At 33.2% G+C, this 19,911-nt stretch overlaps 3 protein-coding genes across 3 annotated transcripts; all 3 read right to left on the bottom strand.

Annotated features, from left to right (window-relative positions):
- Positions 1-2,107: 2,107 nt before the first annotated feature.
- LOC130613259 (tRNA selenocysteine 1-associated protein 1-like) lies at positions 2,108-9,079 on the bottom strand. The gene is made up of 14 exons (XM_057434601.1): positions 8,346-9,079; positions 7,990-8,087; positions 7,350-7,446; positions 6,782-6,828; positions 6,317-6,383; positions 5,298-5,340; positions 5,174-5,201; positions 4,976-5,092; positions 4,309-4,447; positions 4,003-4,122; positions 3,619-3,652; positions 3,433-3,491; positions 2,629-2,720; positions 2,108-2,512 (listed from the first exon to the last, which is right to left on the bottom strand). Exons 1-13 carry the CDS (start codon positions 8,376-8,378, stop codon positions 2,631-2,633), a joined length of 972 nt encoding a protein of 323 aa, XP_057290584.1. The 5' UTR covers positions 8,379-9,079; the 3' UTR covers positions 2,108-2,512; positions 2,629-2,630.
- A 152-nt stretch (positions 9,080-9,231) lies between these two features.
- Positions 9,232-10,012, bottom strand: LOC130613260 (putative methyltransferase GWCH70_2453). Its single transcript, XM_057434602.1, has one exon. The coding sequence runs from the start codon at positions 10,000-10,002 to the stop codon at positions 9,256-9,258; it is 747 nt and encodes a 248-aa protein (XP_057290585.1). The 5' UTR covers positions 10,003-10,012; the 3' UTR covers positions 9,232-9,255.
- Positions 10,013-13,959: 3,947 nt separating this feature from the next.
- Positions 13,960-17,068, bottom strand: LOC130613258 (uncharacterized). The gene is made up of 5 exons (XM_057434600.1): positions 15,678-17,068; positions 15,404-15,536; positions 15,118-15,251; positions 14,686-14,863; positions 13,960-14,501 (listed from the first exon to the last, which is right to left on the bottom strand). Exons 1-5 carry the CDS (start codon positions 16,911-16,913, stop codon positions 14,236-14,238), a joined length of 1,947 nt encoding a protein of 648 aa, XP_057290583.1. The 5' UTR covers positions 16,914-17,068; the 3' UTR covers positions 13,960-14,235.
- Between the last annotated feature and the right edge of the window lie 2,843 nt (positions 17,069-19,911).

Here is a 19,911-nt window from a genome sequence, read left to right as displayed (position 1 = left end):
CCTGAAAGGCGAAATAGCAAGAATAGTAGGTATAGAGCAAGAGCAGGCAGCAAAAAAATCACGAAAAAATCACGAAAAAGTAAGAGGAAGGTCACCTTGTGCAGGTGGGTGGAGGTGAGGTGATTGTACAACATACAAAAAAAAACAGATAGCAAAATCTCGGACCCGTTGTCCCGATTTTAGCCCTGTTCGCACTGTTTTTTTTGTTATGGTGGTTTTAGGTGGACGCAAACCGATCCGATTTGTCGGATGAAAAGTCGGATCGGTTTGCTTGTGTACAAAAAAACAAAATTTTCTAAAAAAGTGAAAAATCAAGTCGGATAACGTCCACAAAATTTTCATCCGACTTCATCCAACAAAAAATGAACAAAAGTGATGTCGGATAGGTTTAGTGTACCTTTTCATCTAAATTTAGGAGTCTTTTTCTTTCCAAAATTAAAAAATCGGAGTTTCGAATTTAATATACCTTTCCCGAGACTTATTCTTTTGATGTGCCGCAACTTTTTCTGTTAAGTTTTATGAAAAACGGACAACAGATTTGAATTCCTTATCAAAAATGTCATAAACAAAGAAAATTTCGAAACAATGCAGCAATTAGACAACCTGCTATTCTAATTTAAAGATTTGTGGTATGTCCAACCTCGTTTTAAAAACGAGGCGGGACATGGTAATTTGAGCATTAAGAAGATTATATATATCTCCTCAAAATAGCACTTTCTATTGGCGTATCAAGTTAAACTTTTACACATAAATTAAACAAACTATGCTGAATTCAACTATGGTATTCATATTTTATGAGTTTAAAAAAGTATGACTCATGGTCTCGGGAAAGGTGTATTGATTTTCGAACCCGAAAATTTAATTTTGTTAGCTATTGCCCGAAAATTTTATTGCGTCGCCACATCTGTGCAACATTAATCATAGCAAAATACATTCAGCAAAATTGTTGTATTGTGATTGGTCACGAGTAAAGTGTTGTGTCAAAATTGTTGCATCCAGTGGCTGGACGGAGAATATTCGCAAGCACAACCTTTTTGTTGTTGCTAGTAGTAACCCTTTTTTGTTACAATCAATACTTTTGTTACCGGTAACAAGATACAAAATCAAATTGATTTTGACAAGTTCGATTCAGCAAGGTTTTTCTCACCGTTTGAGATCTTTTCTCAATTCTATGAAAAAGAGTTGACCTCGTCCCCAGGGCAACAAAAGGTTACTTCAGAGGATTCTTCCAAACGCAAAAAAAAGGAAATATTTTATTCTTAATGTATGCAATTAATGTAATTCTCTTCCGTGCTTGATCGCCAAAATCGTTTTGATGGAATGTTACCTTCTCCAAAATTGAGTGTTTAAATATCAAAAAGTTTTGATGCATTGAAATTGGGTGATAAAATTAAATCCCAGATGATTTGTGTTTTCGCTATGGTATCGAGTAATTCCTGGATGGTCGGTACATGATAAGGTTTAACGGCCGAGCGAGAATGAAGCCTAAAGAGAACTACAGAACTAGAGAAAATGTAAGAACACGAGTTTCTATGCGCCGAATGTTTGCGGAAAGAATAAATAGGAGGAAATATTAACCAATTTCGTATGTGCATAATGGAAAACTTACAGAAAAAAGCTAACCGACATAAAAAAACTTTAGCCCTGGGCACGAGGTTGAGCGACAGGACCAAGCTCGACATTTAGGTATAGGTTGAGACAAATAAATGGATGGTTCTTTAGTGATTACAACAAGTGGTCAAATCAACGTTTGTTTTGTTGTCTAACATTCTGCGCAAAATGAAAATAAAGTTAAACTTATTTCTACGAACGGAGGATTCCTTTTCCTTAGGTTTGTTGACTTTTTTACTCATCCATACCTACGAAGTAATCACAACAAAGTGCTAATCAACATACAGTCCGATAGATTAAGTCCGCTAGCAGTATGGAAGGCTTCAAACAAGGACTTTATTGTCCATATTTTTAACCTTATTTTTAACGAGATAATAGATAATTTGGAGTAAGGATTCGTAGATATTCCAGATATTTTTTTTCAGGAATTTTTGACTTTGTAACTATATATTTTTATATTCCCGATAACCAAGTTCGCAAAAACAAAATACGTTCATAACTGAAAGCAAAGATCGAATTGTAAAAATGATATTTGATTTTTCTAAATAAAAAAACAAATTTCATTTCGATTTCGAGTCATTCTTGTCTCTTTATTTCGTACATTTGTCCACATACAACGTCGTTGAGCGAACATTGTGTTTAAACCGTCGTAAGTATTATTTTACAGGTTCGTCTGTCTTCTTCTAAGTTTAGTCTAATGCAACAATAAACCAGTACACATTTCTCAAATCTTGATTGACTCCAAAAAACGAGTTAGAATGGATCATCAGGTCAAGCGGTCGAGTATTTTGCGAATAAGGAATGGTTGAAACTGTGCACTCATTTTCCGCACTATCCCAGGAATTCGACTTTCAGCCATTAAACAAAACCATAACATTTTTGATGTTGGCATTCACTACCACTGAAAAAAGAAAGGTATTAAGGGTTTTTAAGGGTTTTTAGGGCTTACATTGCGTACTCTGCGGATCCGAATACAAATTTACGAAAGTGTTGTTTCTCATACCCTATTATACTTACCTCTATTTGGCCCTGATTGGTCTTTGTTCCAAAGCTCCTAACACACAAGTCTCAAAATCCCACTTTGATGCTTCCATTTCGAAAAACAATCTCTAAAATGTTTATTTCAGTAAAGTTTTATTGTCAATTTTTTTGCCACATTTCTAGGTTATTACAGACTGGAGGAATATCTCTAGATTGGAAAATGTTAAAAAAAGTAAAAAATGGTATTTTTTCATACTCATATGGGAAGCAACGTACTTAAAAAATCCCTGTAAACACAACGAATTACAAGACAATATATAACTTAGTCTTTTGTGCATACACTACATTTACTAAAATGTGAAAGTAGGACACACCCCTACCTAAGAAATATACTGATACAAGGTGGCAATGTTAAGCCACACAAATAATTGTATAGTCTATTTCTATACTATGTTCACGTAATTTGCATTTGTCAAACTCTTAAAGTTTTTTAACGGTCGCAGACGTCACTATGGACGTTCCTTTAAGTTTTTTAGCTTCTGTTGACTCTGAAGTTTGTTATTCCCTAAAAAACTGTTTAGAAAGTGCGACTTGCGCAATTTAAAGGCTGTTTACTTAACATATGCATCTGTAAAAGTAGCACATGCCTACTAGCTGGGAAAGACGCGTCTAGCAACTACGTCAAATGACCGGAAAAAGTATCGTTGTATTTTAGTGAAGGGTTGCAGAAACTTCCCGATGTCTGGAGTATACTAAAAAGCCTTTATATTTTCTGACTCCTAGTCTAGTTATTGCAGAAAGTGTATCGCGACTGGTCAATGGAGGTGTACATAAGCTTACGTCATCACGATCTATAATTTCTTGATTCAAAGCTGCAACGTCGACGGGAGGGTTGGGATCTATAAAAAAGGTAAGACTATTAAAAGAAACGCAGCGAAAATAAAAGCGACTGCGCGATTATACTTATTTGAAAAGGTCAAAAAATAAAGGAAAGATGATAAAAATAAATAAAAAAACAATGCTTACCGACTAGTTCTAAATCTTCGTTAACATTTGCACTCTAAAGAAGGTAAAAAAATCTAGTAATTTAGAATGGTCTTTTCACCTTGTACAGTTGGTGGAAGTAAACGCAATAAAAGTTTTTAAAAGTAGAACGAAGCTGGTACAAAAGTTATGATTCAATAGTTTTTGCGATTTTTTTTGGTGAATATCATTATTTAAAATTGAAATGAAATTACGTAATCTAAAAAGCCTTGTTGGCGCAGTTATCAGTTACTGAGACTGGATTTCAAACCAGTGAATATTGCAAACATGCAGTCCTCACAATGAATAGAGATGCATTTTTTTCTAAATAAATTATGTGCAACGACTCCCCTTGTGAAGAAAGGAACTGAATTTACCGCCTCTCACCTGAGAGACCATCTGCTCGTGTTGTTGCTGCAAGAAATTTATTGTGGCTTCTGGGGTAGACTGCTGTTTTGTATCATTTTGTGAAGTTGGCTGACGCCAACCAGCGTAGGTAGCTGCTTGCTAAAATAAATAAAAACTTGACCATTAACCTGCATTCTTTGAAACATTGACATATTTGTAGGAAATACAACACAAAATCTAAATGTCCTGACTTTAACGATATCTTAATGAAATATAACAAAACAAGCACAAATATTGCAAATCATTCATCCATTTTTAAGTTAAAAAATAAGGTGCATTTCTTACTTGTGCAAACTGCTGACATTGTTGCATGTATTGATGCATTTGTTGCATGTAATTCATTTGCATCTGCATCCAGCCAGGAAATGCTGAGGGATCCATACCACTTGCTGGATTACCAAACTGATTCGCAAGTTGACTCTTTCTAACAAAGGATCATTTAATTCAAAAACACTTTGTATGTGAAATTAGAAAGGAAGGCTGATTCCGAACTTGAAGTTTGCCGGATAAATTAACTTAATGAAATACGCAAGTTGAAAATTTCAAGTTTTAACTATGATCATAACAGTAGTTATTCGCCCTTGAAAAAATGTAAAACTGATCAAAGTTATCGGGAAGACGAAAAGGCTAAAATGCAACTTGTTCATCTTTATTTCCGCAGAAGGCATGATGGTAACTGAGATATTTAACTTTTCTTATAATTTTAGTATTAAAAAACCTTTCATTTGTCTTTGTATTAAAAAATTAAACAGGCTAAAGTTTTACCTCACTGATTAAACGCTTTCTATTAATACGATCAAACCCCAGGGAGCACACAAAGATGTAATTTTTACTCCCCTTCCAAAAAAATAAAGATCTTCTATGCAACATTAGGCTACCACAAATTTCTCATTTTTTCCTTCATGTTTACCAATACACTTTATTAGTTTAAAAGTAAGAAATGTTACTTTACCCTTTTGATGCTTTATTAACTCGTATTTCTCTTTGTCCCAGACCTTTCATCCCTTGCATTTCTTTTAAGGCTCGTTCATGTTCTTCTTCATCAAAGAAACGCACAAAACCAAATCCTCTAAATCGAATAAAAATCCAAAGGTCAGTACAACATTGACAAATAAAAATAAACAGAAACGTAACAAACAGCAGAACATACTTCGGCTTTCCAGATTTGTCCTTGACAACTAAAATGAAGAGAGAAAAAACAGACGCAGTGATAATTAACTTGATTGAAGTAAACTTAGATGTCTTAAGGAATGTCCTACTCAGTCTATACTCACCTTTAGCAGCTCGCACAGACGGATACCTAACACGAAAGAAGTCCTAAAAAAATAGAAAACTTAAATATGGATTTTTACAAATACCTTAAAGGGAACCCAAGGTATAAAATGATGTTGGACTTATATTATAGAGCTTAAAAAGTTAGCTAATAAGTCTTTTTAAATTTTTTAAAAAGCTTTTTTTGTTCTCAAGATATTCATATTTAAAGAATTTCAGATTTAATTATGCTGCATGAATTATGATGTCATATTTCAATAATAGCAAATTTAGACATTTTCTTTCATCAGTAATTTTAGACCTGTTAAGGGGTGTGCATTCAAACTTTATCAATGCATAGATATTGTAAAGGTTAATTGATTAGCATAATTTTTTTTTGCCAAAATGACACTCGCTTGCTCATTCCAGGCCTCTTATTTTTTGCTGACGACTCAATAACTCGGGATCTGCAACTTGGTTTGCAATTAAATTTTGTGGGTAAGCTTGTATAAGCTCTATATGTTTACTTACACAATTTGATTGCAAACCGACATGCAGATCCCAAGTTACGAGTTCGTCAGCAAAAAAATAAAAGGCCTGGGACGAGCAAACAAGTATATAAAGTTTTATATTTAGTTAATCGTGTTTAAAAAAAAACAAATCAAAATTTAAAGAAGTAGAAATTTAAAAAAATATAACTAAAAAATGCTTTTTAACGAATGCTAATTTTGTATATTTAGTATATATTTTAAGACTAAAAACATAATATCAAAATCAAAGCAGGTTTGTGCTCAGAGCACTTAAACAAGGTTTTTTGTTAGCCGTTCGGCATAATTATTGACATTCTAAACTAATGAGGCAAGGTGGGAATGTTACAGTATACAATCATGCCCTAATTTTTTTTTCGTATTAATATTTGCAGCTCTTAAAGGAGCATTGATCGAACACATTAGAGAGAGGAGGTAAGTTACCCTTGAGCTAAGGGATAAATTATCCTCTAGCTCAAAATTCAAAAAAACGATAAAAAAATAGCAAGACATACCAACAAGTGGTCATCAGTAACTTCAGATGTAATATCTCCAACAAATAAAGAATACTCAACGCTGCCTCTGAAATAAATGAATTAAGACATGCTCTAAAATTAATGCATTTGAAATTTAACAGAATATTTTTCCCTCTTCCACTTCATTCCATATGTTTTTCACTTAAAATATGTCTTTGTTAAAATAGTGATGGAAACATGAAAACTGATGCGGTGAATAAAATAATGCCAAATACAATAGTGACGTAAGTACCATTTTTTGTCAAAATATACACTGATTATACACGAATGCACTGATTGTGAAAGGGTAACAAGCATGATACTATAAACACAATTAGGATTCTTTATATATGATACCGTTATCGGCACAAATTGTACCACAAACTAATATTACTCTGACTGTTATAGGAATCTGTCTGCCTATTCTTATAATTCACACTGGCTAACGTCCACCATAGGTCTTACCCCGAACTTCTTCCATATTCTGATCTGTTCAACTTAAATTTCTTCCCCTAAACAAAGAAAAGATGTATTGCGTCTCACATCAAAGAGCAGAGATAAATTTATTCATTATATTAATTACACAGGCTATATATTTTTAAATATCTTACTGATGATAAAACATACAGTTACAGCTCTATTTTTTGCGTAGCAGAATCAAAATTATAAATCCCCCATCATTAAAAGATTTTTTGAGATGCTTTTTCTTAAACCAATAATGTTTAAAAATGTTAGGATTAGCCTGGTATCTTCCATTCCGTGAAAAGCCAAGAATACAGCATGACAAAGAATAAGAATGTGGTTTTAAATTTTCTAATGACAATAAATTGGAAATGCCTTAATTGGTTGACTCAAGTAATTCATTTTAAGACGGACGCTGTTGATAATTCGACAGTGTTGATGTCTTTTAGGATATATATAGTTAGCACAATGTCTTTACATTGATGAGTCGACAGTGTTGGTGTCTTTTAGAATATATATAGTTAGCACAATGTCTTTACATTTTTAAAAGCATAAGGAATGTTGTTGTTACCTCAGTTCCTGGTATTGGTTGATTGTTTATTTTGATCAGCACTTCCCTTGCTATATTGATATCCCCGAAATCCACAAAACAATAGTTCGCTCGAGCACTAAACAATGAATTATCTTTAAGGATCAGTTAGACAGCAATGAGGACTAAAATTTTTGATATTGTACAGCTTTTTGAAGGAACTATAGCAGTCTTAGTTAGGATTTATTTTTTTGCGCACCTTCAAAAACAGGCGTGATAAATAACAAAAAAGAATTAAGAAATGTAAAAAAATATCCAGAGATCAAATTTTGTATAATTAAAAGTATATCTAATTATAGGTGAGAATAATTAAAATGATAAAAAATAATTAAAGTAATTTGGAATGGTAAAGAATAGACCTGCTAAATTAGAAACAAATTTTAAAAAAATAGTCGCATTAAAGAGCTATAGAATTGCAAAATGAAATTGCTATGCAAGAGCTAGGTTAATGCCCTGTGAATATAACTTTCAATGGGCTCTACGAGTGGTAAAAATTTCAAGAGATTCTGAAGACATCAGGGGCGTAGGAATGTTAAACTTAACATTTAAAAAAATATTTTAGGTAAGAATAACAATATGCAAAGCCTTAACATCAAAATTTCAAAATTCTTCCTCAACATACCCAGTTGTTTTATGAAAAATTTCTTTTACTTCGATTACATTGTAGCCCATGTTACTAAAAGCTTCAGTAATAAAAGTTGTATCCATTTCTTCAGTAATCTTAAAAATAATTCAAAAATATGTAATTGTGTCAGCTAAAACACACAGGGAAAATTCGGACATTCTGATTAAACTGTTTGTTGTTAATTATTGACAATGTAAAAGAAAGCGAATTAGATAACCTGATTCATAGCACTAGGGTGTTTATAACGCTTAAAAATAAAGTATGTGCTGCGTACCAGGATTTCTTTGCCAGTGATATAAGCATGTTTCATAAATTAAATAATTATTTAAGCAGTTCTGGAGTTGAATACTTACAGCTCCCATCCATATTGTTGCACTTTCCATCATTATTGTAAATTTATATTTATTATTTTCATATACTAAAAATGAAATGAATTAATCAAGCAAGAAAAATATCTGTGAAGCAAGGAATGGAAATCTAAGAGGCAACTAAGGCTATATAGTTAACATGAGTAAAATTTATAGATTTTTCAGAATCATAAATGAAACCGAATTGTTATAAAGTTCTGAGTGCTGAAAAAAGAAATATTAAAAATCAGTCAAGAAAACCAACCAAAAAGTTGGACAAGAATATAATATACAATTTTGCTGCAATATATGACAAACATGGATTGAACAAAGATAAAGTTATGTGCAAATGAAAATAACAACACTCAAATCAACACATCATTTTAAAATTATGCAGTTTGATAAAGTTTAGCATTTCATGGGATGCATAAGTGCAGAGGTGTCATATGTTATTCCCCTTTTTTATATGTTAGGGTAACAAATCACCACCCATTTCATAAAATCATGGCACTGTGTATGGAAAGTTGCTGTTTTAGAAAAAAAAAAAGAAGTTGATATCATAGGAGTAGGAAAACATTTTTATGCCACCATACGGAAATTTATAATAATTCTTCTGGATAGTTTTCAGAATTCAAGTTTAAGACTTTTTTGTTTTTTTTGTGATAATGGCAATACACAGTTTTGAGGAAAAATAATACTTTAGGAAAATAACTTGCTGACCTTATCCTAAAATTATAGGAACCCCAATACCACAAAATTTAAGTATGTGTATGCCAAAATAAAAATAAAATTAGTTCATTATAATATTATGAATAAAAATAATGCCATAATTATGCCTAAGAATTGTTTTGTATATATGTTCTAAAATATGAGAAAATCAAAATACAGAAAATGTATTGCAATTGCTTATTTTCTATTAAAGAACTTTATATCTCAAAATAGCCCCCATACTTTTTGGGTCTGCTTCAAATTCAAATGGTTTTCTATATCCTTCAAACAACTCTTTGGGATATGTTGTCAAAACGCCTTCCTTCTCCAACTTACTGATTGTCTCTAAATTCACATAAGGTTCACTAAGATATGAATTCTTAGTCAGTATAATTAAAGTTCCTCCTTTCTTGGTAATTCTGCACAATTCTTTAAAACAATCTGTTCCAGGATGAGAGGAAGACAAAAAGAATACACCAGCTGAACACACCATGTCGTAAGAATTGGAGGGAATATCTTTCAGTCCTTCAGTACTTTTACCAAGAATTAATTTACTCATAACATTTTTACCAGCAGCAACATCTAGCATGCTTTGATTGCAATCAACTCCGTCAATATTTAAGAAACCAAACTTTTTTAAATTTTCTGCAACAAGCCCTGTCCCACAACCAAAATCAAGTATTTTCACTTCTTTATTTTCAGCAAACAGCTCGTTGATTTTTTCAGCAATTCTAACAGGACCCATGCATGCTTCTACACGCAAGGCTTCATCGTAGAGGGAGGCAAACTCTGTATATATGGCTTGCTGTTTTTCATACTCAGAATTTACACTCACACTTTTACGACTCTCATCCATCCACTTTTGAAATCCATTCATCCAAATTTCTTCCAGTTCTTTATCGTCCTTGTATATCACAGATTTAGATTCCATTTTTAATTCTATAATGCATATCATAACACGTATTAAGCAAAGTAAAAACCTTAATAATTCTACTGTTTAAAAAAAAGGATTTCAGGTTTGATATGTAATAATATTTCATTGATAAAAAAGGGCTGTTAACTTTGTCAACATTTGTATAACTGTTGCTTAAAAAAAAAAAATCTATTCTAAATATTTTATTCTATGGTTCCTCTTAGAAATAATAGACAGGGTATATCCGTCCATATTTAGATGTATCAACAAGAAAAAAGCAGCTAACTATAAATAGCAAGTCCTAGCTTCAATAATTTTGTTTGTGCTAATCTATATCTGTGACATACAAGGACGATAAAGAACTGGAAGAAATTTGGATGAATGGATTTCAAAAGATACAGAAATATTAGGGTTAGGTTGGCCCTTTACTCTGCACAATTTTGCTGTTTTGAGATAACAGGCTTTCTAATTCACGTCAGCACACGGCAATTGCTGACGTTGTTAAAAAAAACTAAGTTTACGTCGGCAAATTTTTGTTCGACATTTTTTTTGAAGTGTATAGAATTTTTCAATTGCCTTGAATGTAACGTAAATATATACTGTTTATATCAGCAATAGAGAGTATTCCTTAAATGCAAGAATTAATAAAAAACATATAAAAGTGGTTGCTGAGCATTTTGGTTATTTACCCTAAACAAATTTTGAAAACCAGTGCTAGGGGGTAACATCCTTATTTACTTATACCAATTCGGTTGTTATTTCTGGAGATTAAAAGAGATGAGGTCTTTTACCTCGTTACGAAGCCTTGCGGTCATAGCCTTTCGCTGTGTTCTTGTGGTCGATACAAGATATAAAATACCCTGGAAACGAGGTTAGGGTTATGTATTTTGAGAAATATTTTCTCTTTTTTCGGGAAACATTTTTACCATTATGAAAAAGATTTTCACCATTTTGAAATAGATTTTCTCCATTTTGAAAAAGATTTTCACCATTTTGAAAAAGATCTTCACCATTTTTGAAAGAGATTTTCACTTATTTCGGGAAAGATTTTTTGCACCTATCGGCTTCTGTATAATTTGACATAATACTCCTAAGTAGCAGAATATATATGAAAGTTAAATTTGGGTAATGAACACCTAATTTAAGCTGCACAAAATACGCATATTTATTGATTAAACCAGGATAATGTCAAAACCAAAAGCCTATTTTGACAATTGTGCATCCAGAGAAATGGATGGGAAACCATTTGTTAAATCTGCTGGAGCCAATGTCAGTGAACAATCATTATTGCATATAAATATGGCTAAGGAATCGTCAATTGGCTAATTACATCATTCTTTTTCTGCCATCTTTAAAGAGTTTAAAGCTTGCAACACCTATAATTAGGTAGAAAAACTATTTTTTCTTCTTCGAAATTTCAAAGTTACAGAACCTGGATATTTTTAAAAGAAAATTAATTAATTTATGGTTTGATTGATTTTCATCTAAAGATTTTGAAATGTAGCAAAAACTTAAATAGCTCTGTGGTGTGCCTAATTAGTCTTCTTCCTAATTTAGAAACTCTGCTAGTCTATGCTATAGATGAATTTCGTTGTATAAATTTGCAGCGGTAAGCTCTTTCAGCCTTGGCATTTGCATGGCAGGAAAAAAGGAGTGCTAGGTGAAGCAAAGTAATTATTACTCCATTCTTGGGGTCGGAATGTTCTCCTTCGTTGCTCTCTGATAGGGTAAAAAGTGGACTTTTCACGGTCAAACCTTCACAGTAGCAACCTTAATTAAACAGAATTTACAAGCAAAATGACATTAAAATATCACAAAATGGCAAAAATTAAGCAGTATCTAAAACATTTATTAAAATTTGACTAAAAAAAAGAATTCCTTGAAAAATCAAGTATTGTATTTATGAAGGTTTCACCACAAAAACATTATGATTACGGCATTTGTACACCATTTCATAATGGCTGCTTAACCGGAATACTCGTCCGTGATTAGTTCAATCAGTGTTATGACACGAATCCGACTGCAAGAATTTCTTCACACAAAGTCTTTCCCAGGACTTTTAAAGGTTACCTCCTGCAAAAAATCAAGTTGCGCAAATATATATATATGAAAGATCTTTGAAAGTTCTCTAGAAATCTTTTATATTATTGAAAAATCTTTATCCGTTCTCGAGATATTTGTCTAAAAGTTGCACTAATTATGCGAAATTATGACGTCATGAGTTAGCATTGAGCATATATAATTATGGTAACTAAATATTGAAATTAATGTAAAATGTTTAAAACGCATCTAAGTTTTAAAAGCTTTAGAAAACATTTTTAACTCTATACATGGCCTGTCAAAAATGTTAAATATAACACCCTCGCAGAGCATACTCATTTGAAAGTAAAGGTAAAATTGCAAATATACCTTTACAATAATTCAATTGTACATGCGTTCCTACGGCTCTCCATCGTTTTACAATATATATCGAAAAAAAGGAGGTAAAAATCGTGTTTTCATGAGAGTTTGTTAGAGACAAAAGCGTGTTTTCTCCAGTTTTTTAACTTCCGTTGTATCACTTTCTTTCAAATTTTCAGAAAACGTTAATAATAATAAGATATACAACTTTTGTGTACTTTTCAATAAAAACAAAACGCGACAAGAAAAGTTATCACAAAAAAACGTGTTTTCTCATTATTAAACTCTTATAAAAGTGTGATGTTTACCTCCTCCGATCACTAAATAAGTTGCAATGGAGTGTTAGTTTTCCTGAATTATCGTAAAGGTGTAGCTATTAAGCAGAAGAAAGTATAGCTACACAATTTTTGTGCAAATACATTTGTCAAAGAATAAAAGATGTTAGTCAGAGTGCAGCATTGAGCATAACTTTCTCTGTTCTGTGAGAACAGTCAGCTAACATTACAGTTAGGAAGTGTGTATGTTGTCTAGGATATATATACTGAATAAAATATATATAGCTATATATATATATGAAATAAAGGAATAAAAGGAAGTGAACATAATCTATTGGGTAAATAGAGTAAGCACTAAAAATGTGTACAGAAAGGAAGCCGTAGACAAAATAAATCTGTAGCTATATATATAACTAACGATCTCTAGCTTAGGATGACTGGATTTGGTGGAGAGGTCGATAAAGTATGAAGGGATTATGTTGTACGTCGTGTGTCGGGACCACTTAGCCCGGTGCTAAATGGGGGAAGCACTTCATGGAAGGATGTCGGGTAAAGGTGAGGTTGTGATGGAGGTTTAAGTATACGACATTTTCACAGACTATATGGATCCTTCCATGAAGTGCTTCCCCTAAATGGAGTCCTCGCCTTTCGTCGCCTTCGCCAGGCTCGCTTTTGTCGCTGTTGTATGGAACGCCAAGGCTGCCTTATTCGATGATTTCATTCGGTCATAAAACACTATTTGTCGCTAATTGTATTCGATTTTGTTAAAATTCATTCGATTTTGTAAAAATTCATTCGATTATGCGCTAAATTCATTCGATTATGCGCTAAGTTCATTCGATTATGCGCTGAATTCATTCGATTATGCGATGAATTCATTCGATTATGCGATGAATTCATTCGATTATGCGCTGTTTGCATGTGATAAATTATTCGATGCGCTGAATTCATGCGCTAAATTATTCGATGCGCTGTTTGCATGCGCTAAATTATTCGATGCGCTGTTTGCATGCGCTAAATTATTCGATGCGCTGTTTGCATGCGCTAAATTATTCGATGCGCTGAATTCATGCGCTAAATTATTCGATGCGCTGTTTGCATGCGATAAATTATTCGATGCGCTGAATTCATGCGCTAAATTATTCGATGCGCTGTTTGCATGCGATAAATTATTCGATAGTTTTGGCGCCTCAATCAAAATTAAAATTAAAAAATGGTAACCTCTGAATTTCTTAGAAAATTAACAATTTCGCGGGAACACTTTACCATAGTGTTACGATTAAGCGTCAGTCTAATCTTGCAAAGTACATCGAAAATTTCTGAAGAAACTACGGAACATTTATTCTCCTATAATATAAGAAAATGAATACAAACGATAAGAGCTAAAATATAAAAAATATTCTCTCTGAATAAAACAAAAATTAAGTGTCCCTTTGGAAAGGGACACCGTAAACAAAACGAAGTTTACAAGTAAACAACTACCAATTATAAAATAAGTTTTGAATCAGTGAAAAGGTAACGAAAGAAAGCATAAATGTTTGCATTTAATCACAAGAGTTAAGTTCCTAATAGGCATAAATAATAAAACTGTCGACGACTTTTAAATTTGTCCAAAAAATCGACTAGAAAAGGCTAAGTCATATAAACCGAACAGAGCGTTTTCGTCTGGAAGGGAAATAGCATTACTTTCCATTGGTAATTGCAATTGATTAATGCAAGTGTTACTTGTCGGAAGAAATCGACCTTCTTCCATCACCGGAACAAATTTTATCGAAGGGGCCAGTGCAAATCCTAACAAAGGCTCTTCTTCACTTCCAGTGACAAACCTTAGTACATCGGGAAGCGAAACACCCGAACGTTTTCCACCTAAACAGTAACAAAAATAGAAAGTTTATATATAGATATTTCTTCCGCACATAATTTCTTCCCTTAAGGTAGCAGAAGCCAGCTTCCTTTGTGAAACTCTGCTCATACAAAATAAAAAATGTTTGGCTATTTAGTTTATAGAAAAGCGGAGCGAGCGCGTGGAAATTTAAATTTGACACCTTACCATGTGCTTGCCTCAAATATTTCATTAATGACGGATAAAGCTTTTTCTGCCTGTAATGTTCGTTTGACCCTTCAGCTGCCCATTTTGGCTGAAGCAAGTTGACCAGTTTTTTAAAAGTGAAAGTAGCATTAGGATTGGGTCGGAAAAGGTGTAGCATGATAGGAAAGGCTTCCACAATCTGAAAGCAATGATAACTAATTATAATGATAAATAAACTCATTGAGTGTAGATGTAAATACAATGCTCAACAGATCTTTTCCTTATGTATTTACTTACCGTATTTCCTCTATTAACGCCCCCTCTAATAAACCTTAAAATGCTGAATTTAGGTATTAGAAAACAGACGGATAAGAGGAAATACGGTATGTTAAGAGAAAGCTTTATGAGAAAAAGCTTCTTTTAGAGAAACATCCAAAAATATATAATACAAACTTGGAAAATTCCAAGATCCTTGAAAGCTCTTCGGAGTTCATTGAATTTGCCAGGTTCTTCGTTAAAAAATATTTTTTGCAGGTCATCTTCTTCCAAAAACTGTGGAAATGGACCATTCTGAAGCAAACTCAAGCCTAAAAAAATAAGAATAAACACTCATTTTCATAGAATATTTATCTTTTTAGATTTTTTTTTAGTTTTTAAGAAGCTCACAACAACAAGAAATGTTTTTGTGTTCCTTTTTTCAATTTCTCACAGTGGTATAACGCTGAGTGTAATTACGTACCAAAAACTATTCCAATATCATAATAATCACTTAAAGGAAACAAGTTTATTTCACAATCAAAGTATTTTTCTTTGATTTCTCTTATTATCTGTTGAAAAAACTCTTTTCTTGGCCCTCCATAATCTTCTGCCAACTAAAAATATAATAATATAAATGATAAATAATATAATATAATGATTACACAAACATGTCTGGTAAAATAAACAAATTAACTGATGAACAAAAAAACAATCTTAATATTAAACATGAAGATAAAAATAATACTCTTTCCTACCTCACCATAAAACTGCACAGATAAACAAATCAACTTATTTTGCAGTTCCCGTATCTCTTCTAAACCAGTTTCAATAAGATTGGCCCGATCAACCATGATAAAATTTGTTGGTCTGTCATCATGAACCGCAATATCAGTTATTTCTAAACTTCGACCTTGAACTAACTTCTGCTGCATATACCGTAATATCTCGACTGGTGAATTCACTTGATTATCAATGCAATAACTGATGATGTTGTTAATGTTTGCATTGAGATCAAATTCTTCGTTGTTATTAGCATTATCCTGCTTTTGATCTCTTGTTTCTGGAATGTACTCATAGCTTATTCGAAAAGCAGATTCAGTTTCAGTTATTTCATTGTTTTCCTCTTCATGGGTCACCTCATTTGATAACACAGGGGGTAATGCAACTTCTGAATCATCACTAGATTCATAGTATGGCATGCATAACTCAGTATGTTGTCTCAGTTCTTCGAGACAAAACTCCTCAAAACAATTTAAACATTTTTCTTTGATAGAAGTTGTTACTGTACTTGCCTTTTGCAGAGGTATTACCGACAACGACTTTTGAATTGGACGTATATAAATCTTTCCTTGTCCTATGGTAGCTTTCAAAGATATGGAATTTAGTTTGCAATTCAAAGGTTCAAGGATCCTGCAATTTGGGATACATTTTAATAACTCAAACCCGCCACAATGTTTTAAAGTTGGAAAACCTTCAGTTTCTCCATTCTCTTTGTTTTGTGCATCTGCCATTAATTTGGTGTAAACGTCAGTCTCATCATCATCAATATCAAAAGAAATCTTTTTTAAACCAAGGCCAGCATTATGTAGCACTTGCTTTTCTGAAGGTGTTGGTAATTTTGTTCTTGTTCTGTCAGCTAAGCAGACAAACTGGCCTGTCCAAGTTCTTTTCTTTGCTTTTTTTGATCTACCATTTGGTTTACTACTGCTGCTGCTTCTGCTGCAGTTTCCATTTGTCTGTCTTGCATATGGCGCGAATAGTGTTCTTCTCTCTTCTCTGATTCTACTGGACGGGCCTTCCCTACTATTAGAATTTTTTTGACGACACATGTCCTTAAGACGGATCCTGTCACCCAACCTTTGCACTCCCAGACGTTTCAGATCCTCATCCGTAGCAGCCATAACAATATTGATATCCACCTTTTCTTCATTAAATCGGGGGAGAAGGTTTAATAAACCTATGTCAGTAAGAATATTTTCGATAGAAGCCATGTATACTATTAGTTGTTGCTAAAGAAGAAAGACAGTATTATATGATAGTATCCCCATAGAAATCTGTAATTTAAATAATAATATTTTTTGTTAAAGAAATATAGCTTTATGCATTTTAAAAAGAACTTTTCAATCATTTAAGATGCAATCAAATTACTTTAAGATACAGGGTGCCACAGGAAGAATTTGTTTGAACATAAAACTTACAACATATATAAAGGCTCTTATATATATACACCATGTTAATAACAAAAAAACAATTCAAATCCAGTTAATATAGTTCTTCAACAAGAAGAAAAGTAAAGAAGAAAATAATATATATATATACTATTTACATGGATTATATATATGTAACATAGACAACTTTCTGAGCCCTCAAAACAAAACAAATTCTGAACTTGGTTCTCAGTTCATAACTTAATTTTGATGAGTTAATTTTCCAGTTCACATTAAGCGAAGTGAGAATGTATCCAAAAAATTACTCATAAAAAATAAATCAATCAAAATACACCAAAATTCACAACTTTCAATGTCAGATTATTATTCTTGGATATATTTTTCTATTATATCCAGAGCCCGTAAATAGCTGTTAATTCCACTGTTCTCATGTTTAGAATCATCCGTTATAGTTTCTGAAAGCTCTTGAAAACAATTTTGACTTATCTGCTGATGAAAAACAAAGATTGGTCTCTCATTCTCCTCAGGTTCTTCCTCTTCAGTGGATAAATAGCCTTCTACTCCATAAAGTTGATCAACCTCATGAGGGGCAATACCCACAGGATTGGTCATCTGTCCAGAAACCCACAATCTGATGGGAGAAGAGTTGACTGTTCTCAATCGGTGAGTAGACCATGCTTGTCTCCACCATTCAAGCTTAGCAACAATTAGGGGCATATATATATAATGCAATGCAGACAAATGCAATCCCTTTGTCGCATCTAAAATACCTTTGTCTTCCATAAAGTAAAACAGGTTATAGAAATAAGACAACACTCCACTAAAAATGTCTCTCCAAAGTCTTTCCACTCTTTGGTTGTGTGTACTTTTACCTGCTATCACACTTCGCCTGTCAGTTCCACGCTTTTCTAGCATGTAATCTGCTACGAGAACATTTTCCTTCCCTTTGTCACACCTCAATCTGCTTGGAAGACCATATTCGCCGACTGCGAATTGAAAACATTGAAGAATAGTGTCCGATTTATTGTTATCGGTGCAAAATAAACCGACAGGTAACCGGCTAAACCCATCAACGATCCCAGTAGTTATAAAATACCAGCGCACCAATTTGTGGTTTGTGTCTATATGCCACAAGTGGTTTGGCCCTTGCACGTTATAGATTCGACGGTGCAGCCTCCTTTTGCTTCTAAACTGAATACCATCTTTATCAATTCTCTGCAAACTTTCTCTTAGCACTTGCCTTTGAATTCGTATCCCACGTTCCCTTAACAGTTCTCGTAACATAACTTCGCCACAATTAGGAAACTCTTGAGTCACAGTGCTCAGAATTGAATCACACTCTTCATTAGACATTTCTGTAAAGTTATGCTTTTTAAGCCCATACTCTTCCATTCTTCTATAAATTGTTCTTTCTGAAACGCATAAGATATTGCTGATCTCCGAAATAAGACAGCCGTCATTGAGTAGGTTTTGTAGGACTTCTTCAGGTATTAGGAATTTTGGAGCTCCTCCATTTTCCCACTTTAACTTTTGTGGTTTAATTCCACCAAAGCTGCAAAATTTTACCCTCAAGTTCATTATAACTCCATTATCTGTTACACCTAAGCTTTCGAAATGCTTTAGAGAAAGCTTTGGTATCAAATCAGCGGTTATATTTTCTTCACTAAACTTCAAAATAAGGTGTTTCAATCCAAGTTTCTTTAATATAGCTCGTGTTCTTTCGTCAGCCATATTAATTTTGTAATCCTTGAGTTTTGATTGAGGCGCCAAAACTATCGAATAATTTATCGCATGCAAACAGCGCATCGAATAATTTAGCGCATGCAAACAGCGCATCGAATAATTTATCGCATGCAAACAGCGCATCGAATAATTTAGCGCATGAATTCAGCGCATCGAATAATTTATCGCATGCAAACAGCGCATCGAATAATTTAGCGCATGAATTCAGCGCATCGAATAATTTAGCGCATGCAAACAGCGCATCGAATAATTTAGCGCATGCAAACAGCGCATCGAATAATTTAGCGCATGAATTCAGCGCATCGAATAATTTATCACATACAAACAGCGCATAATCGAATGAATTCATCGCATAATCGAATGAATTCATCGCATAATCGAATGAATTCATCGCATAATCGAATGAATTCAGCGCATAATCGAATGAACTTAGCGCATAATCGAATGAATTTAGCGCATAATCGAATGAATTTTTACAAAATCGAATGAATTTTAACAAAATCGAATACAATTAGCGACAAATAGTGTTTTATGACCGAATGAAATCATCGAATAAGGCAGCCTTGGCGTTCCATACTGTTGTGCCCAATCTTAGGGTTGTTCTGCCCGGATAATGAACATTGGCCTGATTAAGTACGGCAGCTTGCCCCGGTTAAGAACAGGGCAGAAAATACATAATCAGGGCAACATAATCGGGACAGGCCGGCTTATTACTCAAAAAATATTATTTGGGACTTATAAAAGGAACATAATCAGGGCAGTTTATATAAGACAGTGTAATATTATTTCTCACTTATTATAGAACGAACATAATCGGGGCAGGCCGACTTATGTATAACAGTCAAATATTATTCGACAATTATAGGACTTAAATAACACAAATATAATTGGGGCTGACTGCTTTTATATCATTCGTGGCAAATACTAAATTTTGGGATTCGCAAGTTTAATAATTTTTCACCAAAATTAATTCCCGCAAAAAGAATAATTTAGGTTCCGTGAAATTTAGTTGCTTCAAAGTATATTATGTTGAAATGTATTTACTACAAGGGTAGTTTATACTAAGAATTACGTCGAC

The sequence above is a fragment of the Hydractinia symbiolongicarpus genome, chromosome 10 (genome assembly GCF_029227915.1).
Source record: "Hydractinia symbiolongicarpus strain clone_291-10 chromosome 10, HSymV2.1, whole genome shotgun sequence".
NCBI lineage: Eukaryota > Metazoa > Cnidaria > Hydrozoa > Anthoathecata > Hydractiniidae > Hydractinia > Hydractinia symbiolongicarpus.
This window is presented reverse-complemented; position numbering and strand designations above follow the sequence as displayed.

Bases quoted from the DNA above. Each gene is read 5' to 3' on its own strand.
- LOC130613259 (XM_057434601.1), bottom strand. From the start codon at position 8,378: ATGATGGAAAGTGCAACAATATGGATGGGAGCT. The intron at 8,088-8,345 runs GTAAGTATTCAA...ATTATTTTTAAG, and splicing joins CAACAATATGGATGGGAGCT to ATTACTGAAGAAATGGATAC. The intron at 4,123-4,308 runs GTAAGAAATGCA...TATTTATTTTAG, and splicing joins AATGTCAGCAGTTTGCACAA to CAAGCAGCTACCTACGCTGG.
- LOC130613260 (XM_057434602.1), bottom strand. From the start codon at position 10,002: ATGATATGCATTATAGAATTAAAAATGGAATCTAAATCTGTGATATAC.
- LOC130613258 (XM_057434600.1), bottom strand. From the start codon at position 16,913: ATGGCTTCTATCGAAAATATTCTTACTGACATAGGTTTATTAAACCTT. The intron at 15,252-15,403 runs GTACGTAATTAC...TTATTTTTTTAG, and splicing joins TGATATTGGAATAGTTTTTG to GCTTGAGTTTGCTTCAGAAT. The intron at 14,502-14,685 runs GTAAGGTGTCAA...GTTACTGTTTAG, and splicing joins ATATTTGAGGCAAGCACATG to GTGGAAAACGTTCGGGTGTT.